This window comes from Cannabis sativa, chromosome 4 (assembly GCF_029168945.1).
Source record: "Cannabis sativa cultivar Pink pepper isolate KNU-18-1 chromosome 4, ASM2916894v1, whole genome shotgun sequence".
Taxonomy (NCBI): domain Eukaryota; kingdom Viridiplantae; phylum Streptophyta; class Magnoliopsida; order Rosales; family Cannabaceae; genus Cannabis; species Cannabis sativa.
Window position 1 is genome coordinate 52,323,423 of NC_083604.1, and position 20,049 is coordinate 52,343,471.

At 32.0% G+C, this 20,049-nt stretch overlaps 1 protein-coding gene across 2 annotated transcripts; it reads left to right on the forward strand.

Annotated features, from left to right (window-relative positions):
- The first annotated feature begins 15,674 nt into the window (after positions 1 to 15,674).
- Positions 15,675 to 19,849, forward strand: LOC133036516 (small ribosomal subunit protein bS1c-like). 2 transcript variants are annotated; one of them, XR_009687135.1, is made up of 6 exons: positions 17,023 to 17,079; positions 17,254 to 17,334; positions 17,431 to 17,508; positions 17,673 to 17,777; positions 18,671 to 18,727; positions 19,219 to 19,849. XR_009687135.1 is itself a non-coding variant. In XM_061113054.1 (4 exons), exons 1-3 carry the CDS (start codon positions 15,781 to 15,783, stop codon positions 17,014 to 17,016), a joined length of 534 nt encoding a protein of 177 aa, XP_060969037.1. In that variant the 5' UTR covers positions 15,675 to 15,780; the 3' UTR covers positions 17,017 to 17,079; positions 17,254 to 17,416. The 2 variants fall into 2 exon arrangements, 1 of the variants encoding a protein (XP_060969037.1); XM_061113054.1 differs by lacking the exons at positions 17,431 to 17,508; positions 17,673 to 17,777; positions 18,671 to 18,727; positions 19,219 to 19,849 and adding exons at positions 15,675 to 15,939; positions 16,094 to 16,255 and having other exon boundaries at positions 16,804 to 17,079; positions 17,254 to 17,416.
- The last annotated feature ends 200 nt before the right edge of the window (positions 19,850 to 20,049 follow it).

Consider the following 20,049-nt stretch of genomic DNA (forward strand, 5'->3'; position numbering starts at 1 on the left):
GGATTGTTATTATGGGTGCTTTATTTAATTACTTGTGATTTTACATGTGTTTCCCATTGGGGTTGTTAGGATTTCTATTAGGTTTGTGAAATTTCTTTGTTGTATGGTTGATGCTACGTTTTTTTTAGGATTTCTCTTAGGGTTGTGAAATTTCTTTATTGTATGATTGATGCTATGTTTTTTTTTTTTTATGGATGAATGCATTTTATTTTTTGTTATTTTGCGAATGGATATTGTAAATAGGGTGTTTATTGGATCATATTTAATAGATTTAGACCCAACGAATTCAATCCAATTATTTATTGGATATTGAATTTGAGAAAATTAGACTCTATACCCTTTTTATATTGCCTTTTTTTATTTTTACTTTTTTTTTTAAAATTTATCATTTTTACCTCTTTTTTTAAAACACTTTACCGATTTTACCCCTGTCACCTCAATATACTTTCCATGTGACTCCCTTATGTCAGGGTATTTTGGGTACAATAAATATAAAAAGAAGTATATTTGAATTAAATATAAAATTAGAGGTAGATTTGTTTAATTTATAAATAAAAGAGGTATTTTCAGTAAACCCCCATTAAATTTTGTCATCCCATCCAATCCAATCGAATTAAGTCATCCGATCCGATCCAATGGATGTATTGATTGGATCGGTTCCAATCATTGGATGTATTGACTAGTTTTTTTTTTATTGGATTGGATTGGATCCATCCAATCTATTTTAGCTAACCACTACTACAAAAGTTAGAATTCGCGATGGTCTTAAAAAAAGTTTTTTTTTGGACCGTCGCTAAAAAAATTAAGTAACTGTTTAAAACTATTTGGAAAAATTAGCAACAGTTTTAATTGGAATTCGTAAATCTATTGGGCCCTTATACCCGACGGTTTAAAACCGTCGCCTATACCCTTATACCCTAAACTGTAAACCGTCGCCACATTTCCCACATGCCCACCTACTTCTTTTCTATTTCCCAAATGCCCACCTATTTTTTCACCTATTTCTCCTCCATTTTTCACACCCTAAAACGAAAATCTTAACTCTCCAAAACCCCACACACGCCTCTGCACCATTGCCCTCCTCTCTCGCCGTCTTCCTCCGTCTCTCGGTCTCCTTTTCTTCTCGTCCTCTTGTCCATCGATCTCCACCCACCCCTCCTCCCGTCGGTCTCCCTCTCCTCTGTATCACATATGTCGGACCACCATCACCTCCCGTCGATGTCCCTCTCATCTCTGTCTCATACGTCGGACCACCACCACCTCCCGTCCGTCTCCCTCTCTCTCTTTCTCTCTCTCCGAGCTCGGTATAAATACATTTATTTATTTATTTATATACTTTTTTATTTATTATATATATTTATTTTGTTAGTGTACAAATTTAATGTGTTTTAAAGTTAGATTTAGTGTGTGATGATCGATGTTGAATAGTCCTTCGTTTAGTTTGAATTTTCAGTGACTTAATTACTGCCTTCATTTTTTAACTTTCTTTTTATACTTATTTGTTGTTGTTTTTAAATAATTTATTTATTACTTGTTAATGCAATTTATTTTTCTTTTAATTAAAATTTTTCATTTAAATTCGTTTTATCTTTTCATTCTAATTTTATATTTTAATAATTATTACTTAATTATTTTGATTTAATTTCTCGTTTATTTGAAAGTTAATTTTGGGTTTTTAATAAAATTTATTTTTTGCTTTTATATAATATGTAAATTTTACGAAGCTAATTATTTATTTTATTAGTTTTTACTATATAGATCTTTTATTAAAAAAATTATATTTAATATATAATAAATAACTAATTTAGGTTAATATATGTTGAGAAATTGATGCCTTAAATGTAGTTCAATAATAGCTACTAATAAATATAGATTTGATCAATGATGTAATCACCTTAATAATAATAAATATTTAGATAGATATAAAAAATTATGGTGAATATTGTGATCAATATTACTAATTTTGTGGGATTTTTTATATTATTTCCCTTTCCTTCACACTTGGTATTCCACTTCATATGAAGCTTGTAAAAGGAGGCTTCAACTTTTATTTTAAACACACCAATCAATAGAGTCATCAGTCATTTACTGAAAAGCTCTCTTGTCTTCTTCTTTGTATTAATCCTAGCTTGCTAGAGTAGTGAAAGTGGTGTATTTTTCTACTCGTTAGTCATTGTATCTTTGCTCAAAATTTACTTTAAGAAAAACGTGTTTCACGTGCCTTAACTTTTCTTTTGATTATTGGTTTTGTATTTTATTATTTTATATTTATATTTTTGTTCTTTAATTAATGATATATTATTATGTTTGTTAATTTTCCTCATTCTCTTTATATTTAATTCTAATAATCTTAAAGCACATTTTTTTTAGAAGATTAACAGGTTGAAGGACATATTTCGTTGATTATAAATAAATTTTGGTGACATATTATTTTTTCATTTATATGTATTATTATATATACTATGAACTATTAATCTCGATTTCATTACAGTGTTTACACCATTTTATATTACTAGTTGGAACAACACGTGCTACGCACATACAATTTTAGTGTATCATGTAATGTAATTAATAGTAAAATAAATTTCATTTAGCATATTCATTATAAAATATAATTATCATATGGTCATTAGTATAACACTCACACGATAATGATATATTATCTATTAAAGAGTTGCATAAGTATATCTCTAATGGCGATGCATCAAATAGGTGATGTGTATAGCTTATCTTGTAAAAAATTTGTTCCAACAGTATTTTAAAAATTATGCCAAAATTGATACATTGCAAAAAATATACTAAATTTAGCACATAATATAGCATAATCTAATATTTATATCACTATAAATACATAATTTTTCATTTATTTTTATGTTTTTTAATATTTTATTAATAAATATAGATATAGGCCATAACATTACATTATAAACTATTTATATTCTTTTTTATTGTTTTAGATAATAATGTAATAATAGAATATTTGACATTTTATGCTTAAAAGTTAGAAGTGGTGTTTAATTATACCACCCTCCTAAAAATTTTGTAACTATCCTAATCTTTAAGTGGTAACCCCAAAATACCCCTCTCCTCAAACCCAAAGCCAGCCTGCTCTTTCTCCCTCTTTCCCTCTTCACGCACTCTCTCTCTCTCTCTCTCTCTCTCTCTCTCTCTCTCTCTCTCTCTCTCTCTCTCTCTCTCTCTCTCTCTCTCTCTCTCTCTCTCTCTCTCTCTGTTTCTCATTTGCTCTCTCTCTCCATCATTGCCTGTCCCGGCCGACTGCAACCTCCACCATTTTCACCCTCAACCTCCACCTCACTCAACAAAGCAATGGGTAAGTGTTTTTCTTAGTAAATAGTGTAGTTTTTTGTTGAATTGCATGGATCTGAACGTTGTTAATTGTAATATGTGACTTTTGTGTCCTTGAAATGGAGGTAGAGTTTGTGGCTAACAGTCTGTGTTTTTCTGGGTTTTTTTGTTTTTTGCGATTTTATGCGACATCATGCGATGTTTTGTGCGATGTCATGAGAAATCTGAGGTTAGGGATGACATGATTAATTTTGGCGACTTTGTACGATTATTGTACGATTTTATGTGTGATAGTGATGTTTGGCGATTTGTGTGCGATATATTGTGCATCGTTATGCGATTTTATTGATTATGTGATATTGTGAGACTTTATGCGATTTCTTTCTTTTGTTGTGCGATTATTGTGCGACATCATAACTGGTTTATATTATGTTAGCTTAAGGCGATATTGTGCGATATTGTGCGATATTGTGTGCGATATAGTATGGTTTATATTATGTTTGTATTGTGCGATATTGTGTGCGATAGAGTTTGTTTGGTTCTGTATTTTTTGGCGATATTATGCGATTAATGTGCGATTTTAATGCGATTCTTACCAAAATCATTTTTGAAGATGTCATCATTTGACAGGTATTTATCAAAAATTAAAAAAAAAAAAAATTGATACAAGCAACAATTTAAATAGCTTTAAATTTACTTGTTATATATAATTTTGGTGAGATTATAATACAATTATAAAAGGGGAGTTTATGTGTATAAAAATAACATTACAAAAACCTACAAAAAATTACCATGTTAAGTTCTGGTAAAATAAGTCCACACACTACCTATGTCTAAAGGTGAGCATGTTACCATCATGAACATGCTCCAACGACTGGTCCAACATCAAGTGCTCAATGTGCTCCAGGCATACATTCCACAATTGCCACTAAAAAATAATTACTAAATATTAGCAACAATTAAGTTAAGTAATTCATAATGGAGTGCAAAATTAAATAAATTACTCAAAATATACAAAAAAAAAAATAAAGAGATTCACCTGCTCTTCGTTTGTGGTGCGACCTCAGAGGTAACTCGTCTATAATGTATGGGTAGGAGCTGACTGCGATCGCCCAACTCCACCGAATGTACATAATTGTTGTATGAGAAATAACCGCTAGCTCGAATTAGATTCGCAAATAGCTCGCTGTAAGGCTTCAAATATGACTCCATGGCTGCCTCAACGGTGCCACCGATATCAGAATCATATACAATGATCTCCCAGTTGTCGATATCCACCTCAACTGCCACCTAATGGCGCTCTTTGGGAAGGTGCAACACAAAGTATATGTAATCCTGGTTCTCCCAACATGGCAAGTATCTGTGCGGTATCCCCTGCACGTAATTCATAACGCCCTCATCCCATTTCATCTTCCTCTTGTCACCCTCATACAAATTCCAATACATGGAAAAGAACTGTGGAGCAGATGTGTCCAAAACTACACCTTTTCGAGTGTAGACTTCTGGGTACAAGGTCCGTCTTCTTCTCAATAAGTGCGCCATGGCATCAAGTTTCTGTGTTCCAAAAGAAAACAGTAAGACAGCAATCGCATAAAAGTCGCACAAATATCGCAGGAAATTGCACAAAGAAATTACCAAAATTGTTTCACAAATCGCACAAACATCGCACATAAGTCGCAAAAATACCTAAAAAAGTGAATAATCGCACAGACATCGCATATAAATCGCATAAAAATCGCATAAATAGATCAAACATAAAGTGCAAACATCGCATATAAATCGCATACAAGTCGCACAAACATTTAAAAACACAATAAATTAATTCTGTTAAGAAATAACTTACAGCATCGTCGAGCCATTCGTTCAGCACCATCAATTTCACGAACCAGGATCTAGTGGCTTCGCCAGTGTGAACATCCCTAGGACGGCCGTTGTCCCTAGCATAAGTGATCCACTTCTGGAAAAATTTTAACAGCCGGGGGTCCGCCGGTTTTAGTGTGTCTACTACCACGGGCTCATGTCGTTGTTTCTTCTTCCCAGCTGTGTAGTCATTCAAGAAAACCGGCTTCCGCTTTCGCCTAACCCTGCAGAACTCCACCCCAGCAGGTGGCCCCTGCAACTCTTCCACATCCTGAGATTCTGTATCACCCAGCGAAATGACAAGGGCGTTTGCAGGAGTAGAAGGAACGTCACATACGTCAGGTTGCCAATCTTCTGGGTAGACATCATCATTATCATCATATCTCGGCGGTGATGGATGTACCGTCTGTAATGGCTCTGCCGTGTCTGATGGATGTGTCGGGTCTGATTGATGTGACGGCCCTGATGGTTGTGTCGGCTCCGAAGGCTGCTTCTGTAACAAACTTATCACGGTCGCAATTTGATCTATGATAAGATTCTTCACTCTTTCTGACTACTCTTGAAGTCAGCCTTCATCTCAGTCTGGGCAGTGAGAATCGCAAGTTGTTGCGCTTCTACCTTCTCCAATCTCTTAGCCAACAAGAGGTAGTCAGAGTCATTGGGTGGAGCAGAGCTTGGGGGCACATTGGCAGATGCTGGGGGCACAGTGGCAGATGTGGAGGCGTCTGATGTTTCCTTGAGTGGGGATGGTGGAATAATTTTGGACCTTTTAACATATTCTGCCACCCGTTGGGCTTGGGTCTCGAATGCGGTCGAATCTTGCGCCCCGGCTTGTGTTTCTTCGACCTCATCCAACCCCATTTCCATTTTGGGGACCTCACCCTCACAATTTTCCTTCCAGTAGTCGACCTCCCAATTCCGAGGATACAAAATTTGAAGCACAACCATCTGAAAGAAAGCCAAATAAACATTTAATATTCAAAATCGCACAGGAATCGCAAATAAATCGCATAAAATCGCAGACACTGACAAATTAACAAGTACCGATAATCGCACATAACTCGCACAAAATCGCATACATATCGCCAAAAACATCAGAATAGCAACAAGGACAAATCGCACACTTATCGCATAAAACTCGCATAACATCGCATAAAATAACTGTTCTAACACTAACATTATAAATCGCACAAAAGTCGCCAAAACATCGCATAACATCGTATATGAAAACAGATTAAAAACAGAATCATGCAGAAATCGCATACATATCGCATTAAAATCGCTTAAAATCGTATAAAATTACAGTTTCACAATTTAAATACCAAAAAAATAAAGAAACTAAGATTGACATACCCTTTTCTCAAATAGTGCAGCCACGTCAGGTTGCTTCACATCATGTCTCGTAACGGAATCGGGAGTACTCCAATTCAACATTCGAGGGAATCTAGTCCCTGTGCACTGCCCATACTTCTTCCCCAAATCTTGCATCACCTCGAAGGCCCAGTATTGCAGCGGCGGGGCATATCCATAGACATTGTACTTCGCCTCCGGTTGAGTAATTTTTTTCTCCGTCTTCCCTTTCTTCTTCATTTTATCTTTAGTAGAGACCTTATCAATGTAATTCTTCCTCAGGTCACTCATACTCTTAGTTGTGGATGACAATAACTTCTGATAAGAAAGGAGGCCCCACGGATACTCGAAGAAGTTTTCTACGTTTTCTACCAGCTTCAGCATATCCGTCCAGATATAAACACCCTCAGCCCTTGATAGAAGAACACCCTCAACAAATGCGCACAGCCCCAACTTGTACACATCGTCCGCCACATCGCAGGACTCAAAAGCTAGCCAAAGGGTTTTGAAAGTGACCCGTTTCGCATTATTGAGGTAGTCCCGCAGTATCCGATCAGACTCACACAGTGTACTCAAATCTTCTGTTGAGGGGCCACCGCTCATCTTTAGTCCGGTGATGAAACAAAACTCAGACCGCCCAAATTTGGCTTCGGTTTTACCCACGTAAAACCAGACTTCATCATTTTTCACCTCAGTCACTTTCGTTTTCCTCAAAAGTAGTTGATGGACAATCACCCCAGAGAATTTCAGATCACTGGCATTCCAAAAAATTCCAAAGGGAGTTTCCTTCACCCTCTCAGTCAAGTTGAAGGCTTCAAACTTAGCCTTTATTGAAGCAAAATACCCATTTCCTCTGTACGTGATACGGCCTGGAAAATGCTCAGCCAAGGGTAGAATAAGTTCAGGAGCCATCTGCAATCAAACAAAACAAAATTATTATTTATCATAAATCGCACAAACATCGCCAAACATCGCATACACATCGCATAGTATAACAGAGAACACATTGTTCAGAGTAAATCGCATAAAAATTGCCAAAAATCGCATAAATATCGCATAGTATAACAGAGGACCCATTGTTCAGAAAAAATCGCACACAAATCGCCAAAGCTCACATAAAAATCGCATAGTATAACAGAGGACCCATTGTTGATAACAAATCGCACACAAATCGCTAAATATCGCATAAACATCGCATAATATAACAGAAACTACCTAAGCTAGCACAAATCGCACAAAATCGCATAACATAGCTCAAAATCCCTAAAGAAACCGTGAATTCAATATTGCATCGCACTAAAGTCGCATAACATCGCATAAAATCGCACAAAACACCAAAAATCCAGAAAACCCAATTCCCCCTACCCTACATTCATCCCCAAACACAAAAACTAGCAATTCGAAATTTTAATAAACTACATATCTCAGTTATATCACAGAATCACAATTTAAAGGATAAATTGTAAAAAAAAATTAAAGGAAGCCCATACCTGGTTCGTCGACGGTGCCAGGGACGATGATGAACGGAGAGTGGATCTCGTGAGTGTCGTGGGTCGACTGGGATGGAGTGGCTCTCGTGGGTCGACTGGGATGGATTGGGTATAGTGGGGTTCGGGTCTCGTGGGTCGTTGCTGTGAGAGAGGGGTCGAATGGGTCGACTGGGTTCGTGGGTCGACTGCGTGAGAGGGGTTAGGTTCGTCGTTCGTGGGTCGACTATGGTGAGAAGGAGGCTTCGTCGTTCGTGGTTCTGCGTTCGTTGTTCGTGGTGAGTGTGAAACCGAGAAAGGAAGAGAGAGAAGAGAGAGAGGGAAGTTAGAGAGATTGGGGGGAATTGAAATGAGGGGGGTATTTTTGGAACAAAATTGAAAGTTAAGAATTATTATCAAATGTATATATTCTATGTATAAAATAACACCATGTCTATTTTTTTAGCATAAAATGTCAAATTTCCCTTTTTACATTTCAAAGCAGTTTTTTTTTTTTTTTTTTTTTTTTTTTTTACAGAAATCCACATGACAATCAACAGAGCAACTTAAATCACAACCAAAATCTACATAGTAATCTACTGAAACAACCACCGAAGCAACCCAAACTATAAATTTAAAAAGAAAAAAAAAGTTAAAAAATAGTATATGAGGTAATTCCCCTTTTATATTTTCCATTGAAAAGTATTTTGTTAACGATATGCGATAAAATCTAACATAATTCATTTATATTTAACACAATTTAATAATGGTCCTAAAGAACTTTAAATACAAACTTATTCTCTCTTCTTAAATGAAAATATCAAAAGTAAAATAAAATAAAAATAGAAGAATGTATACTACAAAAAGTAGAAAATTAAAAATATTAAAATTATTTTTTTTGATGTGAAATTATAACAAATAAATCATAGTAAATTATGTAGGTAATAAACTTTAAGGCTAAATTTCCTTAAAAGAAAAGAAAACTAAGAGTCAAGTATTTATTTTTCACTCATTATTCCTACAAATATATACATATATGGAACACTTTTTAATGGGTATTACCCATGAATGGTTACTAAACAAATTTAACTATAAATATTAATTTTAAAAATATCAAACCATCGAATTTTGATCTAATAACGAATAATGAAATCACAAATTTGAATTTCTATGCTTAATTTAACTACTTAATTAAAAAAAAATATCAAAAAATATATCTTTTTACACTATATCAAAAGTATGTTCATACAAAAATATTTAACTTAAACTCAACTTTTTCTTTTCTTATTTTTCTTGCTAATTTTTTTTTTAATTTTTTTTTTACCGATGGAACAATCTCAATCCATATGATATAAAAATGAGAGATTTTTTTTTTAATTAGATAGAAAAATTAAGCATAAAAATTCAAAATTTTCTAATTTTACCCATTCATAGGTAATACCCATTAAAAGTACACCCATACATATATATATATATACTAGGTGATTGTTACGTGCCAAGCCACGTAGTGTTAGTTTTTTTAATATTTTAGTTTTTTTATTTTAATTAATAATTAAATAGTATAATTATTTGAAGATTTGTTTTATAAAAATAAAATATGTGTCAGTATATTTAGTAAGTAAAACATAGTTGTGTTATAATAATGTTATTAATAGTAAAGTGTACATTAATCTTCTAATTGAAAAAAGTTCTATTATCTCATTTCATATCTAATAATAGCTACACAACTATATATTTATAGACTTTCACATTCTTTGCAAATTACTAATAAGCACCAATAATATTTTCATATTCTAATATTTTTCAACCTTCTCCTCTTGGTGGTAAAATTAAAAATAAAACTAAAAATAAGCACAAACATATAAGGTAAATACTAATTACAGCTCATTTCATCTTCTTTTCATTTTTTTTAAGCCCAAGCTCAAAAATCTCTAAGCCAACACAATCAATCTTCTTCTTTCCCGATAACAATGAGTTATTTTTTTTTTTAATTAAATTCTCTTACATATATAGTCTCACATATATATATTTATCTATACATTTTATCTTTTCTAGGTAATTAAAGAAAAGGCAACTCATATACAGTCTCACATTTATATTATCTTTTCTAGACATTTAATCTATATTTTTCTTTTTTAAAAAATAAATAAAAAAATTATTAATATTCTCCCAAGATAGGTTTGTTAGAGAGATATGTGGATTTTTTTAATTTAAAAAGAGATTATTATTTAAAAGATTGTTTAATTTAAGATAGGTTTGTTAGAGAGATATGTGGATTTTTTTAATTTAAAAAGAGATTATTAATATTTAAAAGATTGTTTAATTTTTTGGTTTAATTATTGGGTTTATTTGTTAACGGGAGATCAAACCTAATCGTTAAATTTAATAGAATATTCTAAGTATATTCTGTTAAACCAAGAAATGCCGTTAGATAGGCACTTTTAATATATAAAGATACATGATACAAAAAAATCAAAACATGTTTTGTATAAGTATATATATATTTTTTTTGAATAAATTTTATTAATAAATCAAACCAAATCATTCAACATAATAAATAATTTAGTTAAAAGAAAAAAAAAAAAACAATCACCACCACATGTAACTAAGAGTGAGAAATGAGGACTTTTTGGTAATTCAAAATGTGGAAGCCCAAAAATATTGCCACTTTTATAGAGGTTATAGATATATATTTATACATAAAGTTTTTATATGTGATTATATTTTTTGTAACTTCTATATATATTATGTTTGATTATTTGATATATTATTTGTCATATTTTTTATTATGTTTGATTTATAGCATTTATATACTTTTTATTTTTGTATTTATTTTTTATTTAGGATACATTTTATATTATGCTATAAATATGTGTAATTAGTGATACGATATAATTAGTTTCTTTTTATAAATTATTCTGTTATTTTTTTTTTTTGATTTTATAATGATATATATTGATCTGATTCTTACCTTTTATATTATATTTTTATATGAATCTATATGTCAATTTTATTTTAATTGTCACCGCGTCCTTAAAATTCATATAATTTTATATATGTTATTTTTCTATTTTGATGGCCAACTATATGCTCTTAATGCCTCATGTTATTTTCCATGTCTGATTGTATAAATGTTTTTTTTAGGGCATTTTACATAAATGTATACATTATTTTAATTAATTACAAAAAATGTGCAAAAAAAATTAATTTTAAAGATATATACATTTGAAAACATTTTTACATAAAATCATACAAACTCTTAATTTAATTATATTAGATGTATTAATGAGTCAAACTTACCATAATTAGATTTGTGTAATTATTTTTATGGCTAATTTTTTATTTATTTATAATGTCCAATATGAGTAGATTTTTAAAATCAATACAAATCACATCCATGATTTACATAATAATTGTATGGTATATTTTTCAAAATCAATACATATATAATCATGATTTTTTTATTAAAATATGTCCAATGCCCTATATATTATTAGGATTGAAATGCTATTATGTTGTTTAGATAAAAATATTTAGTATGTTTATTTTTGTAAAAGCTTATTCTAAATATTTAATTAATTTTATGAAATTATTTATCTTTTTTAATAAACATGTGATTTATTAAATAATAAAGATATATATTGGTAAAAAAAATATAGATTAATTATAAATATAAAATATATTTATAACTAGTAAAAATATACATTTTTTTTTCTACTTAATTTTAAATAAACATAGATATAAATTATTAATACATTATTGTTTATTATTTTTATTAAATATTTTGTTAAAATAAACATATATTTATAATAAATTATAGTAAAATTAGTGGATAATAAACATTTATACTATAAAAAAAATAGTATATTTATTATATTAAACTGTTTATTATTTATTTAATTTTATTTCTTGAACATGTTTATTTATTTTTCATAAAACAACATATATATATATAATAAATCGTATATTTTATAATAAATACACTATAAATAAACATAAATATATAATAAATGACACTAAAATAAATCTAAACATTTATATTACAATTAAAAAAAAAGCATGTTTCTTGTGTAAAAGTTTTTTTTTTTTCAAATAAATATTTATATTATTATTAAAAAAAATTTAAAACATTACTGTAATAAACATAGTACATTATTATATTTATAATTATAAATTATAATAATTTAAACATTAACAATGATATTATTATAAATAAAATATTTTATTAGTATAATAAATTTATATAATTTTATTCTTTTAATTAAATTACTATAATTAGTTTTCTTCTTAAATTTCATTTTTTTTTTCATCATGTACTTATACCATACATATATTAGTAACTATTATAAGTATCAAATCAATAATCATAAATAATAAAATTTAAAATTACATGTTATAATGACTACACATTAATGCTCCTTAATCCATAATCCACGTTTAAAGAATATTATGTATATATATATATATTTATAGTAAGTTTAGTAAATATTATATCTAATGATCTAAATATTAGTAAATATGTTATTAAAATGTATGAGTTTTTATAATTAAGTTTTTTTTGCACATTTTTTGTAATATATTAATTTTGTTGTACATTAATGAAAAAATCCCCCTTTTTTTTATCTCATTCAAATCTCTCTAATTCAATTAGTTTATGCGCATATTTTTTTATATAGCTTTGGTATTATTTTAAGCACTGAATACGTATTTATAAATTATCTATACTATTGTTTGAAACGTAAAATAACTAAATTTTGTGTAACCAATTAGATATGGCTGAAAAAAATAGATGTCATTACTATTGAAAGCATTAAAGGATCTCTCTGAATTCCAGCTGCTTCATGGACTGATGACTGGCCCTACAGACCAACACGACTGTTTCCAGCATGTTTTGTCCTCACTCGCATGCTTCCTGGGAAAACTTCCTAGGAGGTCACCCATCCTAAAATTGCTCCAGGTCAAGCACACTTAACTATGGAGTTCTTTCATGATGGGCTACCGAAAAATAAGATGCACCTTAGTCCCACTTGACCTTCCCCAAGCGATGTGGGATTGTACAGCTTACCCGGTATTTCCCCTTACGGATCACGGGACTACTGACTGTCACAATCACCCCCTTACGGGGTCCGACGTCCTCGTCGACCACACTTCCGGCTTGGTCAAGGCTCTGATACCATTTGTAACATGTTTTTGCACCATAATCACCAAAATGGCATCTAATACATTTACGACACTCTGGAATGTTTCGACTATTGTTTCCATTGGGTCGATGATCATTACTACTTTTGGATCTCTTGTCTTGACTTGACTGCCCAGATTGATCTTGCCCCCTTTTCCTAGGGTCACTCGAAAAGGATGTACCCTTCCTTGCATCTCTTCTAGCGGCATTATCTTTCCAGATTCTATTTTCGCTTCTCTCAGCTGTAAGAGCTAACTCTATGGCTTCCGCATATGTGAACCTGCCCCTTGTCACAACTTCCACATCCCGAGATATCATAGAGTTCAACCCATCCCGAGAAGCGTGCGAGTGAGGACAAAGCATGTTAGAAACACACGTGTTGGTCTGTAGGGCAGTCATCAGTCCATGAAGCTGTTGAAATTATTTTACCAGGATATAGATTTACTAACAAGTATGGTTCATTAACATCCTAATATGAATTTCTAAAATAATGAAATAAACACATATAAAGTTTAGGAAACCTTACATTAGTTGCAGCGGAATATAATGACTCCTTCCGTTCAGATCTCTAGCCCTTGATTCCTTTCTGTAGCAGAGCATTATCAAGATCTGAACCTGGATCTCTTTCTCTCCTTCCTTGAGCTCGATTCTCCTTCTTGTTGATAAGATTCTTCACAGTCTTCCACACTATGATTGAGATACCACTTGATGTGTGTGGGCACTCACTCTATCACTAATGGCTAAAATTATTTAGTGTGAAGAAAAGCTTAGTGTTTCAAATTGAAGAAGAAAGAAGAAGGAAGAGGTCTCATCTAGGTTTTTAGCTTTGGAGGCATTAGTGGTATTTTTGCATTAGTTGGATGATGAGACCATAGCCTTCCTTTTATACTATTCTTCAATAGGGTTAGAGTTGAATTATATGGATTAAAAAAGAATAAAATATTGGGCAAAAAAATTCAACCTTGGTCGTACAAGATAGTGGACCAATCTCTAGTTACAATTTTGCCACTTTATTTCAACCACTTATTCTTCTTTTCAATAATACCATATTTTCCAATTCAACCTTATAAATGCCAAAACTATTTATTTAATAATTAAAATAATTATCAAATAAAATTGTCATTTATGATATTTATTAATTAGACTCCATAAAGTCTCTTAATTAACAAATAAACCCCAAAACACTATTTCTTCACAATCAAACCACAACATAGTGAAAAAATCATAAACTAGACATAGTCTAATTTGAGAATTATAATTGATTAATTAAAATCAATTATCTGAATCTTACAAGCAGTATGGTCTCAACTAGTATGGGAACCATGGGCCTATGTAACCGAGCTTCCAATAAGCAGACCTAAAATTTACCAAGTAAATCCATTAACTTATTAATTCCTTGTTGCATCCACGCATAGAACATGGAATTGCACTCTCTGTCATATAGAACGCTCTACATGTTCCACGATATAGATACGCTATTAATTATTCATTGTTATAATCCTTATAATCAATGATCCTCTATAGATGATTTACATTGCATACCGTTACACCCTTTCAATGTATTTTATCCTTAAAACACTTGCCACCTATAAATGATATTTTAGTGAAATAAAATAATCATTAAAATGAGATCTCAATCATTTATCTCTATTCAGTCAAGCTCGAAGGAAATCATTGTTTCACTTCTAAATACCTATAGAAGCTATAGACTCCATATCTATGTTTAGCGCTCCCACTCTATTGTACTACTGTGTTCCCAAAATTTACGTATCACCCTGACCAAAAAGTAGGCTTAACTAACAAATCAAAGAACACAAATAACTGTGACAGTCAGTAGTCCCGTGATCCGTAAGGGGAAAGACCGGGTAAGCTATGCAATCCCACATCGCCTGGGGAAGGTCAACTGGGATGATTCTGAGACTTTGTAGGTATGGGACTACACAGTTGAAGAGGGCTTAAATGGATGATTGGTACTACCTATATCAACAAGGTGCATCTTGTTTTTCGGTAGCCCATCACGAAAGAACTCCACAGTTAAGCGTGCTTGACCTGGGGCAATTTCAGGATGGGTGACCTCCTGGGAAGCTTTCTCAGGAAGCGTGCGAGTGAGGACAAAACACGCTGAAAACACTCGTGTTGGTCTGTAGGGTCAGTCATCAATCCAGGAAGCAGCCAGAGTGGCGTACTCGTGTATAAGAGCCATGAGTCCGTGGGTGTAAGGGCCCAATGGAGGCTTGGAGTTAAAATTTAAAGTCTAGTTGTTTCATTATTTATGTATAAGAATTGATCTTCTTACTATATTGTTATTATTATTGGTATAGTTGGGAAATTTATTAATGTATTTTTATATCTTTATATATTAAAAGTGCCTATCTAACGGCATTTCTTGGTTTAACAGAATATAACTTAAAAATAAAAGAATATTCTGTTAACTTTAACGGAGAAGAACCAATATACATTTTGCGATTCCTCTTTCTTCTTTAACAAAACCCTATTACGATTCTTTACGGAACAACAATTAGATATCTCCATTTAGTCTTTCTCTCAATAGTCAACCAGTCTCGACCGACTAACTCCTTCGTTCTCTCACTCCTTCGTCTTCTCACCATCGCCGCAAGCATGGTTCGGTTAACTGCTGGTACATCATCACCTCAACCACAGAACATCATCACCTCAATCAGAGAACAGAATGCGACCTCAGAAAAGAAAGCTTTGGAGCACAAGAAGGAGATCGCTAAACGATTAGGTCGTCCTCTTATTCAGACGAATTCTTACGAGGTAATCATGGGAAAAATTCATATTCAAATTCATGTTGGGTGTAAAGTTTTTGCCCCTTTTATGTTTAGAAATTTAATTATCTTAGGGCATATGCCATGTGTTCTGATGAAAAAGGTGGGTTTATATTTATTTGTATGATTTGGTTTATCTTCAGGATGATACAGCATTTGAGAAGCAGAGTGCTCTTTTTGCTCTTGCTGTTTCAGATATGGAGTCGTGGCTGCCTGCGGCTTGGTCAAGCAGAGTCACTTTTAACGTCGATGATTTTCACTCTGCTATCGAAAAGTACGACTTCAATTCTGAAATTGGGACTAAGGTATACCACTCATTCTCTCTCTCTCTCTCTCTCTCTCTCTCTCTCTCTCTCTCTCTCTCTCTCTCTCTCTCTCTCTCTCTCTCTCTCTCTCTCTCTCTCTCTCTCTCTCTCTCTCTCTCTCTCTCTCTCTCTCTCTCTCTCTCTCTCTCTCTCTCTTTGGGTGTTAATCATAATTCTTGTTTATGTATTTTTATTTAATTCAACCTGAATTATGGACCAAATGGGTATGAGCTTGAATACCTAACTGAATGTGGCCACTAAGCCATGCTTATAACTTTAGTGTTAGGAACTATTTAACTAATTTAAGCTACCTTAAGACTTAAATTATGGATAAGTGTTAAGAGTAATATCTATCTAATTATTTTTTGCTCTTGATTAGTTTTACATCATGAAACTGATTGTATAAAACGAACAAAAATTGCAACTGAAGGAGCAAATTTGCAATTATTTCCATAGTTCAAAATGATTTTTTTACAAGAAAACTATCATTGTTTAAAATGATTAGTTTGGCAGGTTGTGAATATTTGTGTTTTATATTTATGATGTAGGTGAGGGGAACTATTTTCTGTACTGATAATGGTGGAGCATTGGTTGATATTACTGCAAAATCTTCAGCATACTTACCTCTTGAAGAAGCTTCAATCCACAGGCTAAAGCATGTAGAAGAAGCAGGGATAGTTCCTGCTTTGAAAATAGATTTTGTAATTATTGGTGAGAATGAAGTAGATGATAGCTTAATCTTGAGCTTGAAGACTATGTAGTATGATCTCGCATGGGAAAGGTGTAGACAGCTCCAAGCAGAGGATGTTGTTGTTAAGGGTAAGGTAAGTAACTGCTATAATTTCAAGCAAGTTGGTTAGTTTATTCTAGGTATCAACAATGTCATTCTTGGTGTTATAAAGAGTTGATAATGTAAACAATGCTAAAGAAGTGATCATAGGATTGTTTTATTGTAGTGTTTTTTAATTCAGAAATGTTGTTGAAAACAATGTACTCAGGTTGTTGGAGCAAACAAAGGTGGAGTTGTGGCTATGGTCGAAGGCTTAAGAGGTTTTGTTCCTTTCTCGCAGATATCATCGGTTAGTCATTTAACTCAGTTTCCCAATTGTGAGGCTCTTTAGATACTGAATATCTGCAACTGGAGACTATTAAATACTAGACCGACATTCCTCCAGGCTTAACCTCCTAATGTTCCACACTTAATTGGCCATCCTTCTTCCTCAGCAAAGCTCTTATTTGAAGACCAAAGCTTGGTATTTTATCCTTGTCTGTCTATACCAACATTTCAAATTATTATTTTCTATTTTATTACTGTGTACTACATTACTCTTTTCTCTGTTTGTTGCAACACTATCGAAAATTTCTTCCCCAAATCTCTGCGATAATCCTCCAAGGTTCACCCATTATATTTATTTAGGTGGAGGTGTGGGCAGTGGATTTCTGCTCATTCTCGCTGGTTATCTTAGTCTCAAAGCCTTCGAGAAGAGGAGGAACTCATATTTTGCTTTGATTCTTGAGACGGGTATGGATTTCTTTTCTTATTTTTTTGATTTTCTATTGATGGGTTTTGTGTTTGGGAGGTTTGCTTTTGTGGACAGATCGTAGTATTCTGATTGATTTTAGTTGATTATGGAAAACTAGAAGTACAGATAATGATATTGGAAAAAATTCGAAACTGATCTGGCATTCGGCTGTTGTGTGATCTATCTAGAACACCAAATAGCTATTAAAAAATTTCTTTTCACAAAAAAAAAAAAGAAATGGTTGTTGCTATCTTGTATTATTTGAAGTAACTGCATTTAAGCATGATATTTGCATGTAATGAATTGGTTTTTTTAATAAAATTTGGGGTGTCAATATGAATGGTGGTGTTCTGTTTATATACACAGTAATTAGAAGACTGGTTGTTTCATATTTTTCTCATGTTCGTCACGGTAATTAAAAAAGTCCATCTATTTATTATTAATAATAGTTTGGTGTTGTATAAGGGTCAGTTTTTGGATATTAATTTTAAATTTAATTTTTTTTTTGCATGCTTGTTTTGGTTACTGAGAAAATGCATGAATGAAAAGATATAACAAAGGCTAAGATCAAACATTTCTGAATGGTTCTTATGCCTCTTGAAATCCATTTTTGTGGTGGTCAATAAGCTTAGGTTTCCTTCCTAAAGTTTGCGAATTGTGGCTATCCGTTACTTTCCTTTGTTTGTCTAAGTACTAGATTTGATTTTGTTTCAGCTTTGGTAAGGACTGAGAATAGAATGTTACATGAAATAAATTATTCTTGATTATTGTACCCTATTCATCACTAAAGAAGTTTTTAGTTTAGAGAGATGCTACTGCAATGGTTGCTTATTATATCAATCTGTGACAATGATTGGTAGTGTTGCTTCAATTGGCTATTCCTTGGCTACAGGTGGACATGGTAACTCCTATGTGCTCTCAATTAACATATGAGGGGCTTTTAGATGAGGTAAGTTACTATAGCTGGAGTGTGGCAGTATTTTACTTATTAAATAACTTTTATGCGATATGATTTGACTAGAAATATTTACGAGCAAAAGAGATGCTGATGATACGAGCAAAACAAGCACATGTTGTAAATCTTTAGTTGGTCATGTGGCATTCATTCTCACTGTTCTTGTTTAACCAGCATGTAAACTAATTCATGATTTTTTTCTCTTTCCAATTAGTCTGATTGGTGATATTTTTCTCTGTTATCTTTCTCTCATATAATCTATATTCTATTTGATATTAAATACCTAGATCAAGCAGCAGAACATTTAGTATTACATATGTTTTATCTTTTCATTTAGTATTACGTATTGTTTCAAACAATAATATAATGTTCCACATAGATAGATTTTTCTGTTTTTTTTTTGTTTTTGTTTAAACATGAATTTGAATTAGAATTTATTTCCAACTCGACGATGGTACTGAAATACTAGATGCTGTGATGTTCAGAGATGTTGCAGAAGATATATTGTCATGTACTGCAGTTCAATTAAAGTCGTATTAAACTGAGGAATATTTTCACATTTAGTATATCATATATTTTTATATATATATAGATGTGTAATATTTTTTCTGCAATTACAAACCTACTAAAACTTATCTTAAAAATTATAAAATTAATATTTAAATTAAATTTTGCAGCAACATCGCTTGTTTCTCCAAAAAACAACAGAGAGATTATCAGTCATTAAATGGAGAATCCAGTTGTATGTAGATGTACAATCATTCAAACTACTAAGCCCATAGAAGATTAAGATAACATTTTATTATGCTGAGCGCAAAGTACAATCATTTTTTAAAAATTTTATTAAATACGTAGATGTTTATATAGGAATAAGATTAAATCATCTTCAATTATATTTTCTTATTATTATTGGAGCGCATCCATAAGACCACGGAAGTTGCCTCAACTAGATGTTAGAATCCTATACCAATAGAAGAGAATGTTTGGGTTTGTGACTTTTTTTGTGCAGTGACAGTGAGCCCATTTTAGTTCACATTTACTTACTTCATTGCATATTTGTCTTTGTTCGTGATATTATGTAGAAAATGTGGTTTAGTTTAGTGGAAATAATGAGGCTTTACTAATAGGAGCACTTGTTACGATTGCATGATTCTCTTTTATCAATTTTGATTACCATTAATAAGCTATATCTATTTGTATCTGGTATTTTCTCTCTTTCTGTTCTCTCTTTAATTATAAATTCCAGCCTATGATTACATGACTTTTGAGTACAATAATTACGTGTGTAACCACTTGGGGATAGCTCAAGTGGTTGG

Excerpts from the sequence above, each read along its gene's own strand:
- LOC133036516 (XM_061113054.1), top strand. The coding sequence starts at position 15,781 with ATGGTTCGGTTAACTGCTGGTACATCATCACCTCAACCACAGAACATC. Across the intron at positions 15,940-16,093 it reads TTCAGACGAATTCTTACGAG|GATGATACAGCATTTGAGAA; the intron begins GTAATCATGGGA and ends GTTTATCTTCAG. Across the intron at positions 16,256-16,803 it reads ATTCTGAAATTGGGACTAAG|GTGAGGGGAACTATTTTCTG; the intron begins GTATACCACTCA and ends TTTATGATGTAG.